The sequence below is a fragment of the Lepidochelys kempii genome, chromosome 2, assembly GCF_965140285.1.
Source record: "Lepidochelys kempii isolate rLepKem1 chromosome 2, rLepKem1.hap1, whole genome shotgun sequence".
Lineage (NCBI taxonomy): Eukaryota > Metazoa > Chordata > Testudines > Cheloniidae > Lepidochelys > Lepidochelys kempii.
This window is the reverse complement of record NC_136381.1, coordinates 213,017,424-213,032,699: the sequence shown is the minus strand read 5'-3', so window position 1 is coordinate 213,032,699 and position 15,276 is coordinate 213,017,424. Positions and strand designations below refer to the sequence as shown.

The window sequence follows — 15,276 nt, the reverse complement described above, 5'->3', positions numbered from 1 at the left end:
ATACAGTCTTCTAGTCACCCGTCCTTCCCTGGGAAACCTGGGCATAAAGTCCCTCCTATTCAGAGAGCCTGGAGAGGAAAGGACTCTTCTCCTTACTAAATACAGGTGCACCACACCAAGGTCCCTAGCAGTAGGAGTGGAAAGAGCCACCCCCCTCCCCCAAGGTGCTCCCTACATTGCCCAGGCTGGCTGGGGGAGTGCGTGCCCTGAACTCCACAGCCGGGGCGCGGGACACCCCCAAGGCGGAGACGAAGACTAGCGCCACGTAAGCTCTGCCCTGGTGCTGGTAAAACTCGCCAGGACAGGGTGGCTGGAGAGAGCCCAGCCCGGCAGCAGGGATTAGGCCCGGCTCCCCCATGCACACCCTTTGCACCGGGCTCGCCCTCCCTGGGCGCCCGAGCACGAACTGGCTACACATCGCTCCCTGAGCTGGTCCCACACCACCCCGCTGCCCGCGGGAGCCTAGCCCGGCTGCTCAGTGGCGGCCTTGCCACCCCCCGTCCTACTTCCTTCCGCGCGTCCCCCGGTCACACCGGAGCGCGTCGACCTGCCTCCGCCGGCCGCTCAGGGGTCCGGGCCGAACCGAAACCGGTGCTGCAGTTCCGCCTTCCGCCGCCAGATGCTGCTCTTGGCAGCCTGAGCTGGGGGGCGGCCGGCGGCAGAGGCTTCGCGCGCTGCGGGGCGCGCGGCCGGTGCCCAGCGTGGGCCAGCTGCCGCTAGCAGCCTCCTTGCTCCCGTGCGCTGAGGAGGCGCGGGGTGGCGGAGAAGATCCTCCCTTCACCAGCACCCCCCGCCTGCGCCGCTCCAGGCGCAGTGTGCAGGGGGGAGGCAGCCGGAAGCGGGGCTGCAGGGCAGAGAGAGGAGAGGGCGCAGAGCAGAGATCAGGAACAGCCTTCAGGGCTGGGGGAAGGTGCCTAGCCTCGGCTGCAGCAGGGGAGGCAGGGTCATCATCAGCCCTCAGAAGTGAGAGGAGGAGGGCCCCACCCTGTGCATGTATTTATTTTTGTGCATTTCCAGGTGGTTTCTGGAAATCCGAGCGCACAAAAAGGGGCAGTTTCCACAGGGTTAAAACCATGTTTATGCCGTTCACATGAGTTTTGAACTTGCAGGGCTGGCAATGCTGAGGCCATCGCATTTTTAAAAGGGCTAACATGATGACTGGGCATTACCCATGTTACGGCTCTGAGCACCATGTGCTAGAACAGTGGCTTTCCACTTAGTCTGTGCACCCCCAAGGGTCCACGGAACAATGTCTAAGATTTCCAAAGGGGTCCCTGCCTCCATTTGAAGGTCCCGCAAATGGAAAAAGGTTGAAAACAACTGTGTTAGAAGCACATCAGTAGAAGGTGCTGTAGATGATTATAAAGCATAAGCAAAGGCATAAGCAACCTGCTTGACTTATGACAACAATTCATTTGCACGGATTTCAATCTTAGGAAATTCGAATTTTGAACATTTTATAGGGATAGAAATAAAAAAAGGTTTCCCTGAAAACCAATGAAGAAATAATCCTGTGCAAAACCTGAAAAGTAGTTTTCAGAATAAAATAATTATATCAGAAAACAAACAAAAGATTGCAAAGAGAAATTTGAGCTCATTGTTGTGTTATTTCTAAATGGACAAGGGGAGGTACTCAAATCTGTAGACTAAAACTATCATGATAAATTGAACAGATAAAACAGTACAGAAACTACATAACTGTTTAGAAAAGGGGCAAGTAGACTGGTAGGGTTCCACGTGAAGAAACAACAACCTTCCAGAAGAGCATGAATGCACCTATTTTTTACTAGGCACAGAACAAAATAATCAACGGAGCAGAAGAAATTACTGCAGGTGGTACTAAACCTTATATCAGCTTTACAGCGAACAGAAGGAACGCCTGATCTCATCTTGAAAATTATAACTTCCTGACAACAACAAAATTGACTTACCTTGCTAAACATCAGGTAGCAACTCTCAGACCCATTGGAAACAAAGGAAATAACTCTCATTAAATTCCATAGTCTATACAAAGCATTAGGTTGATGGATATGAATCACATTTGTATATAACTTTCCTAGGAAAAAAATACATAAGCCCCTACAGGGAGCACTCACATCAAGTCTAAACTGAGATTGATTCCCTACAAGCAACACTTATTATGGTAATACTGGAAGAACAACAAGAATTTAACTTACATACCTCCAAAAGACCCATCTCCTTTTTAGAGACAGCTTTGAAAATCCTCCTCAAAATAATTACTAAGGGGCTGATCCAATGTCAAGAGAATTTAATGGATATCTTTTCACTGCCTTGAATAGTTGTTGGATCAGGCCCTAATTGCCTAACTCCTCTAATGAACTAATCTCATGCACCTGGAACAAACAGGCTTCATGCAGGGAGGACAAGGCTCAGATAACCTAAGAAATGTTCCAGATATATTCACACAAATCACTAACTACAGATGTGCAGACAGTTCTCTTGTCCTATCACTGGACACATGGACATTTGTTCGCAGTGCTACGGCACAGGGAATCCAAGGATGAATTCATAGTATTGAGCTAAGCATCATCCTTCCAAGTCCAGGTGCACTTTCTGGGAAACCAGATAAGGGTGTTAATTAACCCTGCTACTCTATACATTAGCAATTAAACCCCTAACCAGTGTGATACAGCATTATTCACAGATAAGGGCATAAATATATAGGAGGGGGAATTTCTGAATGCACTGCTATTTATCAAAAAATCAAAGAGCTCAGTGGCTGTGCTCTTTAACTTAATTCTGCAATTCAGCCTAAATCTCTGGCTCAAAACTAATCAAACCTAAAACAGAAGCAATGATGATAAGAGGACATCCGCTTGGTATCTAAAATCTTGATTCTTAAAGTAAAAGGGGCTTTGTGATATCTTGAAAGAATAATCCACCCCAAAATGAATTCCCATTATACAAATTACTACAAGTTATTTTAACAAATTTTAGAAGATATGCCCAGATTATTAGTTCTAGTGTTAACCTAGCAGTAGAGCAGTGGCTATTAAAATAAATATCCTACCACGATTCCTCTTTCTAAACTGGTTATGTCAAATAGGGTTGTTGCAATTTCTAGATACTTGTATAGGTTTATGTGGGGACAAACTTTGGCAGGATAAGAAACCCAGGAATTAGCTCCTCTCTCGGTCTTCAGCAAATTTTATCAGAAACTCTTGCTAAAATATCTGAAAAACAAGTTGTTAGATACAATACACTCAGCTTAATACACGTGTTAAAATCAGTCCTTCTGGCTACAGTTGAAAACAGTACCCTTTATAGATACCATGTAGATCAAACACAAATATAGAGTGCAGTGAGGTCAAAAGTACTGTAACTATTTAAAAGCACATAAAAAATATTGGATGTCCAATGTCCCTCTCCTCTTGAATTCACATATCCAGGTTCTCAGACTTTGCTCCTGCTTTCTTCCAGGAAACCACAGCTAGATATGAACAGAATAAACTCACTTAGATCGACTCTGCCTGTGTCCTCCACAGATAGAATGTTTCCTGTTTATGCTGCCATTGCACAACTATTCCTTCCCTTCGATGACCACTTCACACAGCTATGGCTACAAAAGACACATTCAATCTGGTGTACAACACATATCTTCACTAACACATTATGCAACTTCAGCAGATGTGTTAAAACAACATACTATTAAGCATTTTTGGCAAGGGGGATTCTTTTTAATGTCTGGTACCTGTGATATGTTCATGAAGGAGTTGGGTGCAGTGATTTCTTGAGCTATTACCAAGTAACTCTGGGAATTTATAACACCCTATGCCACCACCACTGAAAGAAGAAAAGAAGGGAAAAAATAGTTCATGACCTGAAACCAAGCAACTTTCGGTAAAAGCTCTTTTTATTTATTTGCATTTTCTTTCTATGTTGAGTCATTTTATGGCAATAAAACTAGGCAGTTTATCCTCTCTATGACTCAACATCATCTCACTGAAGTGGTGACTCTGGGTATTAATGTGGGTGAGGGGGCTTTCATGTCTTTTAACTGTTGGTTCCCATTTCATCTCATGTTGAATACTCCTCTTTTGAGCATCTGTCCCTTGGAAAAGCTTTAATTCCCTCTCCCACAGGACCACCACTTACATTTCACAGGATCTTGGATTAATTCTATAGCTAGCTAGGGGAAATAGTGTACTCCCGCCTGCTTTTGTGTACAAACTGAACTCTGCTTCCACTCTCTGAACATTGAAAAATACCTTCCATGGCAGGCCAGGCCTTTGGCAAACTGAACTTGCTATTGCACCCAGGTCTGCAGCAGTACTAAATGAGCCAATGCATTGATTATATGTTGCTTAGTTCCAAAGAAAATCGGTAAACATAAGTGCCTAGAAAAGAAAAATGCAGCTTATAGCCCTAAAATGGAGGTCTATATGTCAGTTATTTTTAGAGCTAAATATTTTTGTAAAAATCTCAGTTTTGCACCATCAGTTTTGCATCAGCAATCAGTTGTGGGCCTAAGACTGTGCATAAAAAATTAAGACTAGGGACAAAATTCTGTCTATATTGAAGTCAATGACAAAACTCACGTTGACTTCGGTAAGGCTAGAATTTCACCCAAGAGTGCACTGAAAAATTTTGCATTTCCACATTTTTTGATAAACAAAAAAAAAGGGATACATCTACCTTCCCTTATCTTCCCACATCTGTCTACTGTGTGGTACTTCCACTTTCCTCTGATGCATCTGGTACTGTCAGCAACAGGTTACGGGACTATATGGACCTGGCAATTCCTATGTTCCTAAATTTTTCACAAATATTTCTGTTAAAATGTTACTCATTTTCCAGCCATCTTGATGAAAATTAGATTGAGGCCTTTGTAAAATTTGGCCCACTAGATTCAACACATTTTAAGTGCAAGTGCTCAGAATCCTTCTCTTAGAATGAGGTACTAAAGGAAGATTTTTTTTTCTCCCTCACATAGTCTTATAACAGTACAGAGCCTGCTTAATATTATGTTATCAACTTATTAGAAAAGTCTTCAGTCAAATGTTACTCTCTGTGGGTAGAGCTGTTTCTTTCCATCAGTGAGAATTGAGAGATTGCCTGCCATCACATACTATTCAGCAATGCGGGCAGCCCCTCAGTGTCAGTGTGAAAACATCTGTTGAATGGATTTATTGACGAGGTCTTAGGTGGTTTTTTTTTTCACACTGTTTATTACAGCCCTGACCTAATGAACTTAATTTGTTGACATGTTTCTCTCAGTGTCTTACTTGATCCCTTCTCACATTTCTTTCTACTGTGCTGTTTTCTTGGCAACAGCAGATCCTGGAGCATCAACGTATCCACCAGTTGCAAATGTACCAGGCTCAGATGGCTACAGTTGGCATGGCAGGATTAGATAAACATCGACCTGTTTCCAGGACCCATTCTTCCCCTGCTGCTTCCACATTACCTCATCCAGCAATGGACCGGCCCATCCAGCCTGTCTACATGACTGGTAGGACTCCCTAAGGACCTCTTTTAATAGGCAGAGTGAATGCACTGTTCATTTGGGGTCAACTGATTTAAATGCCTTAAATATCTCCTGTAGCAATGCATTCATTTTTAATCTCACCGTTACTGAGTTTTATGATGCTTTATTGGAATTAAATCAACCAATGCAGCTGATAAATCACAGGGTTAATATTCACACAGTCATAAATTATTATTGTCCACTGACTCTGGCAATGTAGCAACAGGTGCATTTTTGGTGTCTTTATGTCATTTACAATTTTTTCTTTCATTTCCCCATCCTCTGCCTCTCTTCTTCATGTTCTTGCAAAGAGACCACCAATGCATTGAAAAGAGACCACCAGTAAGTGTCAAGGCTGGGATATGATTCTCAACATCTTCATTTGATTCCAGTGGGAATGTCACTCAGTCCTGCAGGGGTGCTGCTGTTCACTATGAAAAACAAAGTCCTGGCAGCACAAATGAGGTGATCAGTCACGGGACAGTGATGTCAGCTACAGGCTTGAAGTCTTTTAACAGTTTTGTGTGAAAGCTATCAGTGGAGAGGTTTTGCTGGGCAGTCACCATCTATTCCAGACATTCAATGAGCAGCTCATCCGTATATGATCCATAGAAAGATTGAGGGGCCTGAAAGTCTCCAACAATAGGAAGAAAATGCCTTAAACAGAAAGCCTGGTTCCCCAATTGCAGCTAATCAGAAAAAATAGAATCTAACCTATAGGAATATAGGTCTTGGCCTAAAAATACAGTGTGTGCCTATAAGTGGGAGATAAATCATGCTTTGCTTACTCTGATAGGAAGAAAGGGAAAATGACTTGTAAATTTGCTTCTCTTAAAATATTATTTCTTAGGTTTCTCTCTTGGGTCTTAGCTCCTTAGCATGAGACTGGCAGAGCTACCCTAGCTCTTAAAGTTTATAATTCTTGAGGGCAGGGTAGTGGAACAGAGTGCAAGCCAGACCCCTTAATGGCCACCACTGATCAGCCTGTCAAGTATAGTCACTGCCCTCCAAATATTTCATTTACTTGACTATGCAGGAAATAAAGTTTACAGAGAGAAATGACAATTGGAGGTGATCAGCATGATATAGAAAAATGTGTCTCAGAGAAAAAATGAAAAAGATGCAAAAGAAAAAAACACCTGAAGAAGGTAACCTGTAAACACGAAGGGGAAGTGTGTGAGTGGGTTAATGACTGCAAGACAACATCCTCAGAGAAACGAGATAACAATTTAAGCATTTTTTCCTTCTCCAAAGATATCCTTGGTGTAGGATTCTCACTCTTGGAGAGTAAGAAGCTTGTAGATGTCCCAAAAGAAATGCGTATAAACCTGCAATGAGCAGCAGCAATAAAGCAAATGCCAATAGTGTGAGGGAGTTGTTATTATAGATAATGCTGGGAGTGCTATAAGTGTGATAGGTGATAGGTGCTGCTCGGCATGGAGTCTGGGATAATACGTACACACAAGAGGGCTGAATTCGGGTTGCAGAGTCAACCTTAATTTTGGCATTTCCAAACCTTTGAATGCTTGACTTAAAACTGCCATTGGTCTGTGAGATGTGGGAGAGAACGCTATTAGCAAAATCCTGGGATTCAGAATAGTGTCATGCAAGCTCTGCAGTATTTAGGCACACGACTGTGAGCTAAAGATGGAGAATGACGGTATTGTCTGATGTATATTCATTTGGTCAGTTTATATCAGACTTCTGACATTTTTTATTTTAGATTGTTATGCTGTTTAATTTATTAGAACCCCTTCTCTTGAGCTTTGCTGAAGGTATTATTGTTCTCAATGACTTTTTATGGCTGTAGCTTCATAGAAAACATTGTTATCAAGATATTTGTTAGCCACAATTTAGGTGTCCCCCCCATTGTTTCAAATGGTATTAAAAAAGTTCTTCCAGATAAGGAATTTTGGAATCGAATGAGATTTATGCAATCCTGACTAGGAGCAACTCACCTTTTCTGACACAAATGAAAGATAGATTTCTTTGGTCCCTTATCTTTCATTGCATGGTTGAGTGAGGTCACCATTCCATTCCGTCACCAAGGGCCAGATGCTAACTTCAGTTACACTGGTGTAAATCCTGAATAACTCTACTGGCCTCAGTGGATTTACACAAAGGCATATGAGATCAGAATCTGGCCCGAGGCATTTCTTCTAGAAAGACAGAGTAACCGTCTTTTGCTAATGATCCACAGCAGCCTGCAATTGAAAACAGTTGTCTCTTCCTCTGTGGGGGTGGGGAGATTGTTGGCTGAATCCTGTTGGGGAAATCCTACAGGCTATTTTTAGCAGTGAGCGCTGCTGCTGCATTGTGGTATTGTACCAAACACATGTGCTTTGTGTCACTGAATTAGTTGCACATCCTAAATCAATTTAGATGCTTTCAGTAAATGAAAATGTGTATTTCAGTCTCTTTTTAAACCAAATAATCCTATTTAGAAGAAAATTATGCACTTGGTGGTGTGAATATCTTACCATTTAAAATTTTGGGGTGGATGTTTCCATCGTAAAATTATAGGAGTGACCCATTACCTCATCCAAACTGAACTGATTTTTTGATTTGGAGAAAATAACTCAATTACCATAAAAATTATATTTTTGTTTTACTCTGTATTAGAGAACATGCTAATGGAACATTATTGCCACCTCTAAAAATGTAATGTTTGCATAGTTATCTGCATTGCTAGGCATCATCAACCAATAGCCTCAAAATTGTCAAAGCCACATATGTCTATATCATTTCCAAAAAAGTTACTATTACACAGCACCTTTTAATTTATTTTAATAGTATTTTTATTTCTGTTGATTAGAATTGGGGTTACTCTGGGAGACCCTCTTGGGAACTAGCATAATCAGGACAAATCCCCGGGGGAGGGAGGGATACGTTTTATATGCCCTGATCCTGTAAAGACTTTGCAGATGCTTAACTTTAGGCACTGTGAGCAGAACCACTGAAATCTATGGGACTTAGGCACCTAACTTGCTTCGGTGATTTTTGAAAATCTCATTAGGTACCTACTTGCATCTTTAGGTGTCTAAATACCTTTTGAAAATCTGGCCATAGTACTTACCAGAGACATATGGTGTTAGTCAGTCTGAAAAAAATTGTGCTTTATTTTTAACCAAGTAATGCCCACTGGAAAGCTGTACACTGAGCATAAAAAATAAAGCTATATGGGCACAGAAGAGAGCATGTGAGTATGCAACTACATGAGTGTGCATTTGTTGGTTCTGAGAATTTATAAGCCCCGATGATGAAGCAGGAAAGCTTGTTAACTGTGAAATGCAAATAGTTGTAGAGAAAGGAAATTCTAAACTGTATCGGCAATGCCAGCAGAGCTTTTAAGCCATATTAGATGATTACCTCCAGATCTTGTTTTTTCCTTTTTTTTCCTTTAAAAGAAAACAAACCAGGTAAGTCAATACAAAAAGTTAGCATTAACGCACTTTTAAGTTTGTTAGATCAAGGATGCTCAATCAGCATGAATTTTGCTATGTTGCATATAGGTCGTTTTTCTTGCTCCTGTTATATGTAAACTTTACTAGCATATTATCATTTTGTAGTGCAATCCTACATTCATACCCACTGAAGTGAATAGAAGATCTTCCAGCACAGGATCAGGTTTAAAGTGCACAGGATTGGTAATACAGAAGAATTAAGGTATCAGAAGCACCATAATTTGGAATGCTCTACCTTTTAAATAGAACCTTAACTTTGCATTGCCCATAGTGCAAACAGGCCCCGATTCAGCAAACCACTTAAGCTTGTGCTTAATTTACACATGTGCTGAATGATGTGTTTGAGTGCTTTGTTGAATCTGAACTTTAATTTTATATTTTCCTCCCTGGCTGACTGTTCAAAAACAGCAGGCTAATACAATTTTACCAGAAATGTATTGGCATCCTCAGTGATCACAGAATATCAGGGTTTGGAAGGGACTTCAGGAGGTCATCTAGTCCAACCCCCTGCTCAAAGCAGGACCCATCCCCAATTTTTGTCTCAGATCCCTAAATAGCCCCCTCAAGGATTGAACTCACAACCCTGGGTTTAGCAGGCCAATGCTCAAACCACCTATCTATCCCTCCCCTGATGTTGGTGCATAAGAGGGAGGTTTTAAGCATTGAATTGTGTAATTTACCAAAGTTGTTAATTTCAGTCCCATCCAAATGTAAGGGGGAAAAAATCCAAAGTTTTTCCAAATGAAAAAGATCCAAAGTGGTTAGGAACATATTTTTTATTTCAGTCATTTCTGAGGGAAATACAAACACCAGAGTTAAAATAAATAAATAAAAATGACTTGTCAGTGTCTTTGTCTACACTACAAAATTAGGTCAAATTTATAGAAGTCAGTTTTTTAGAAATCAGTTTTATATATTCGAGTGTGTGTGTCCCCACAGAAAATGCTCTAAGTACATTAAGTACATTAACTCGGCAGAGTGCTTCCACAGTACTGAGCCTAGGGTCGACTTCCGGAGCGTTGCACTGTGGGTAGCTATCCCACAGTTCCCGCAGTCTCCGCTGCCCATTGGAATTCTGGGTTGAGATCCCAATGCCTGATGGGGCTAAAACATTGCCATGAGTGGTTCTGGGTACATATCATCGGGCCCCCGTTCCCTCCCTCCCTCCATGAAAACAAGGGCAGACAATCATTTCGCGTCTTTTTTCCTGAGTTACCTTTGCAGACGCCATACCACGGCAAGCATGGAGCCCGCTCAGCTAACCGTCACCGTATGTCTCCTGGATGCTGGCAGACGCGGTACGGCATTGCTACACAGTAGCAGCAACCCATTGCCTTCTGGCAGCAGACGGTGCAAAAGGACTGGTAGCCGTCATCGTCGTGTCCGAGGTGCTCCTGGCCACGTCGGCCGGGAGCGCCTGGGCAGACATGGGCGCAGGGACTAACTTTGGAGTGACTTGACCAGGTCATTCTCTTTAGTCCTGCAGTCAGTCCTATTGAACCGTCTTATGGTGAGCAGGCAGGCGATACGGATTGCTAGCAGTTGTACTGTACCATCTTCTGCCGGGCAGGCAAGACATGAGGATGGCTAGCAGTCATATTGTACCATCTTCTGCCAGGCAGGCAAGAGTATCAAGGGTAGTGACCCTGGGAAATGTGCAGGTCATAGTGGATGGCTTTGCTGCAATGGGATTCCCTAACTGTGGTGGGGCCATAGACGGAACCCATATCCCTATCTTGGCATCGGAGCTCCAAGCCGGCGAGTACATAAACCGCAAGGGGTACTTTTCAATAGTGCTGCAAGCTCTGGTGGATCACAAGGGACGTTTCACCAACATCAACGTGGGATGGCCGGGAAAGGTACATGACGCTCGCATCTTCAGGAACTCTGGTCTGTTTCAAAAGCTGCAGGAAGGGACTTTATTCCCAGACCAGAAAATAACTGTTGGGGATGTTGAAATGCCTATATGTATCCTTGGGGACCCAGCCTACCCCTTAATGCCATGGCTTATGAAGCCGTACACAGAAAGTCTGGACAGTAGTCAGGAGCTGTTCAACTATAGGCTGAGCAAGTGCAGAATGGTGGTAGAATGTGCATTTGGACGTTTAAAGGCGCGCTGGCGCAGTTTACTGACTCGCTTAGACCTCAGCGAAACCAATATTCCCACTGTTATTACTGCTTGCTGTGTGCTCCACAATATCTGTGAGAGTAAGGGGGAGACGTTTATGGCGGGGTGGGAGGTTGAGGCAAATCACCTGGCTGCTGGTTATGCGCAGCCAGACACCAGGGCGGTTAGAAGAGCACAGGAGGGCGCAGTACACTTCAGAGAAGCTTTGAAAACCAGTTTCATGACTGGCCAGGCTACGGTGTGAAAGTTCTCTTTGTTTCTCCCCGCCCCTTGGTTCACTCTACTTCCCTGTAAGCTAACCGCCCTCCCCTCCTCCCTTCGATCACCGCTTGCAGAGGCAATAAAGTCATTGTTGCTTCACATTCATGCATTCTTTATTCATTCAGCACGCAAATAGGGGGATGACTACCAAGGTAGCCAAGGAGGGGTGGTGGAGGAGGGAAGGAAAATGCCACACAGCACTTTAAAAGTTTACAACTTTAAAATTTATTGAATGCCAGCCTTCTTTTTTGGGGGCAATCCTCTGTAGTGGAGTGGCTGGTTGGCCGGTGGCCCCCCCACCACGTTCTTGGGCGTCTGGGTGTGGAGGCTATGGAACTTGGGGAGGAGGGCGGTTGGTTACACAGGGGCTGTAGTGGCAGTCTGTGCTCCAGCTGCCTTTGCTGCAGCTCAACCATACACTGGAGCATATTGGTTTGATCCTCCAGCAGCCTCAGCATTGAATCCTGCCTCCTCTCATCATGCTGCCGCCACATTTGAGCTTCAGCCCTGTCTTCAGCCCACCACTTACTCTCTTCAGCCCACCACCTCTCCTCCTGGTCATTTTTTGCTTTCCTGCACTCTGACATTATTTGCCTCCACGCATTCATCTGTGCTCTGTCAGTGTGGGAGGACAGAATGAGCTCAGAGAACATTTCATCACGAGTGCATTTTTTTTTCTTTCTAATCTTCACTAGCCTCTGGGAAGGAGAAGATCCTGTGATCATTGAAACACATGCAGCTGGTGGAGAAAAAAAAAGGGACAGCGGTATTTAAAAAGACACATTTTATAAAACAGTGGCTACACTCTTTCAGGGTAAACCTTGCTGTTAACATTACATACATAGCACATGTGCTTTTGTTACAAGGTCGCATTTTGCCTCCCCCCACCGCGTGGCTACCCCCTCAACCCACACCCCTCCCCATGGCTAACAGTGGGAAACATTTCTGTTCAGCCGTAGGCAAACAGCTCAGCAGGATTGGGCTCCTCTGAATGTCCCCTGAAGAAAAGCACCCTATTTCAATCAGGAGACCATGAATGATATCTCACTCTCCTGAGGATAACACAGAGAGATAAAGAACAGATGTTGTTTGAATGCCAGCAAACATACACTGCAATGTTTTGTTGTACAATGATTCCCGAGTACGTGTTACTGGCCTGGAGTGGTAAAGTGTCCTACCATGAAGGACGCAATAAGGCTGCCCTCCCCAGAAACCTTTTGCAAAGGCTTTGGGAGTACATCCAGGAGAGCCGCGAATGCCAGGGCAAATTAATCCTTTCACATGCTTGCTTTTAAACCATGTATAGTATTTTAAAAGGTACACTCACCGGAGGTCCCTTCTCCGCTTGCCAGGTCCAGGAAGCAGCCTTGGGTGGGTTCGGGGGGTACTGACTCCAGGTCCAGGGTGAGAAACAGTTCCTGGCTGTCGGGAAAACCGGTTTCTCCGCTTGCTTGCTGTGAGCTATTTACAACCTCATCATCATCGTCATCATCTTCTTCATCCCCAAAACCTGCTTCCGTGTTGCCTCCATCTCCATTGAAGGAGTCAAACAACACGGCTGAGGTAGTGGTGGCTGAACTCCCTAAAATGGTATGCAGCTCATCATAGAAGCGGCATGTTTGGGGTTCTGACCCGGAGCAACCGTTCGCCCCTCTGGTTTTCTGGTAGGCTTGCCTCAGCTCCTTAAGTTTCACGCGGCACTGCTTCGGATCCCTGTTATGGCCTCTGTCCTTCATGCCCTGGGAGATTTTGACAAAGGTTTTGGCATTTCGAAAACTGGAACGGAGTTCTGATAGCACGGATTCCTCTCCCCATACAGCGATCAGATCCCATACCTCCCGTTCAGTCCATGCTGGAGCTCTTTTGCGATTCTGGGACTCCATCATGGTCACCTCTGCTGATGAGCTCTGCATGGTCACCTGCAGCTTGCCACGCTGCCCAAACAGGAAATGAGATTCAAAAGTTCGCGGTTCTTTTCCTGTCTACCTGGGCAGTGCATCTGAGTTGAGAGTGCTGTCCAGAGCGGTCACAATGGAGCACTCTGGGATAGCTCCCGGAGGCCAATACCGTCGAATTGTGTCCACAGTACCCCAAATTCGACCCGGCAAGGCCGATTTAAGCGCTAATCCACTTGTCAGGGGTGGAGTAAGGATATCGATTTTAAGAGCCCTTTAAGTCGAAATAAAGGGCTTCATCGTGTGGACGGGTGCAGGTTTACATCGATTTAACGCTGCTAAATTCGACCTAAAGTCCTAGTGTAGACCAGGGCTTAGACTTGGTTTTAAATCATGCCTTGAAATGAAAGACTAGCACTGAGCCCAATGACCAAAATACCCTAAAAGCTTCTTGCTCCCAAGATACAACTAAAATTGACATGACACTGAGAGTTGTTTGGTACTAAATTGTTCTGGCCTTGGATGTATGAGTAAACCAAATTCAAAGGGAGCCTTGCATTTGGACCTGACAGCAAAATTTGGTCATAAATTCATGCAGGGTATAACTCTTTTCTTTGATGAAAGAAGGGTTTTGGCTCCAGCTGCTGTGTTTGTACCACTCACTTAAATGTCATATGCAGCATGTTTAAAATCTACATTTTATTTTCTATTATGTTCAACACATTGAATCAAACTTTCAGGAGCTGTGTGAGTGATTTCCCCATAATCTGCAATAAATATATGCCCTTCCCATGCCACAAAAAATATCAATTGAATAAACTGTAAATAAATGATTCAGTAATTCAATTGAATTATGCTACTTATTCAAAACTGTTCACAAGGTACTTTTCAATATAATTCTTTGCAGATTACGTGGTCTGGTAGCATTATTTCTCAGTGATTCTACTTTTCTCTTCTATGCTGGGACAAGATATTCTGTGTGTGTACAGTGTCTAGCATAATGGGAGCGTGGTCCATGACTGGGGACCCTAGGTACTGTCATAATAATTAATATGCACATTTGGGATCCATATTTTGATATGCCCAAAGTTAAGGGATGTTCAGATCTGGGAATTTGGTTTTGGTCAATTTGGGTATTAAATAAAATCTGTTCATGATGGAAGCACTATGTATAGAATAATATAACTTGTATTTCAGTTTTATTTCTATTTTCTTGTTGTATTGTCTTTATGCTGAAGGTGTTGTCTATGACAGTCTAATGCTGAAGCACCAATGCATGTGTGGCAACTATGCCAACCATCCCGAGCATGCTGGAAGAATACAAAGCATCTGGTCAAGGCTGCAAGAAACTGGGCTGCTAAACAAGTGTGAGGTAATAAAGACCAGGTAGCTTCAAACGGCAAAATAATAAATCCTAAATCTGTGTCACTTCTGTAATAATAGAATACATAGTCTCTATAATGATTGGTTGACATTACTAAAATATTGCACATTCTGATGCCTCCTTTCCTCTCCTAAAATGGGATCTGCACACTAACATTAATTTTTCCACCTGTAGTTGTGTAAATTTCTTCTACTTGTAATACCATAACATGAAATCCAGACTTCAGCTGTGTTCTCCACCTGGGGATACATAGAGAGAGATAATGTAAAGGATGGAAGGGATGGATGGATGGATGGATAGATAGATAGATAGCGATCAAAAGGGAGTTACAATCTTTCCAATAGGATCATTGTTTCTTCAGACAGCTAACAATTTCACTTTTGTAACAGCATAAGAACATTTGTGTTATTCATTAATCATCTCCATTGTCTTCATAATTGCATGCTTCACCTTGTCATGTTTCTGCATATAAAACTTGCTTTCATAAGCTTTTCTTATTGTCCCAGGAGTGAGATGGACATTGGGTCAGAAAATCAAGACACTTGAAGCCCAATTCTCCAGACAATATCTGGGCAACTTTGGCATTTAATGTATTTATATTTTAATTTCCTTTACATTTACAACATTGTTCAATATAAGGGAAGCTAAGCTCTGGA

General features: G+C 43.2%; 1 protein-coding gene across 1 annotated transcript in view; it reads left to right on the top strand.

Annotated features, from left to right (window-relative positions):
- The window catches only part of HDAC9 (histone deacetylase 9), a 704,858-nt gene that overhangs the window by 519,337 nt on the left and 170,245 nt on the right, over positions 1–15,276 (top strand). Inside the window, exons 15-16 of the mRNA XM_073333773.2 lie at positions 5,296–5,473; positions 14,475–14,608. Of these exons, the coding sequence (XP_073189874.1) occupies positions 5,296–5,473; positions 14,475–14,608 (312 nt within the window). The remainder of the gene's footprint in view (positions 1–5,295; positions 5,474–14,474; positions 14,609–15,276) is intronic.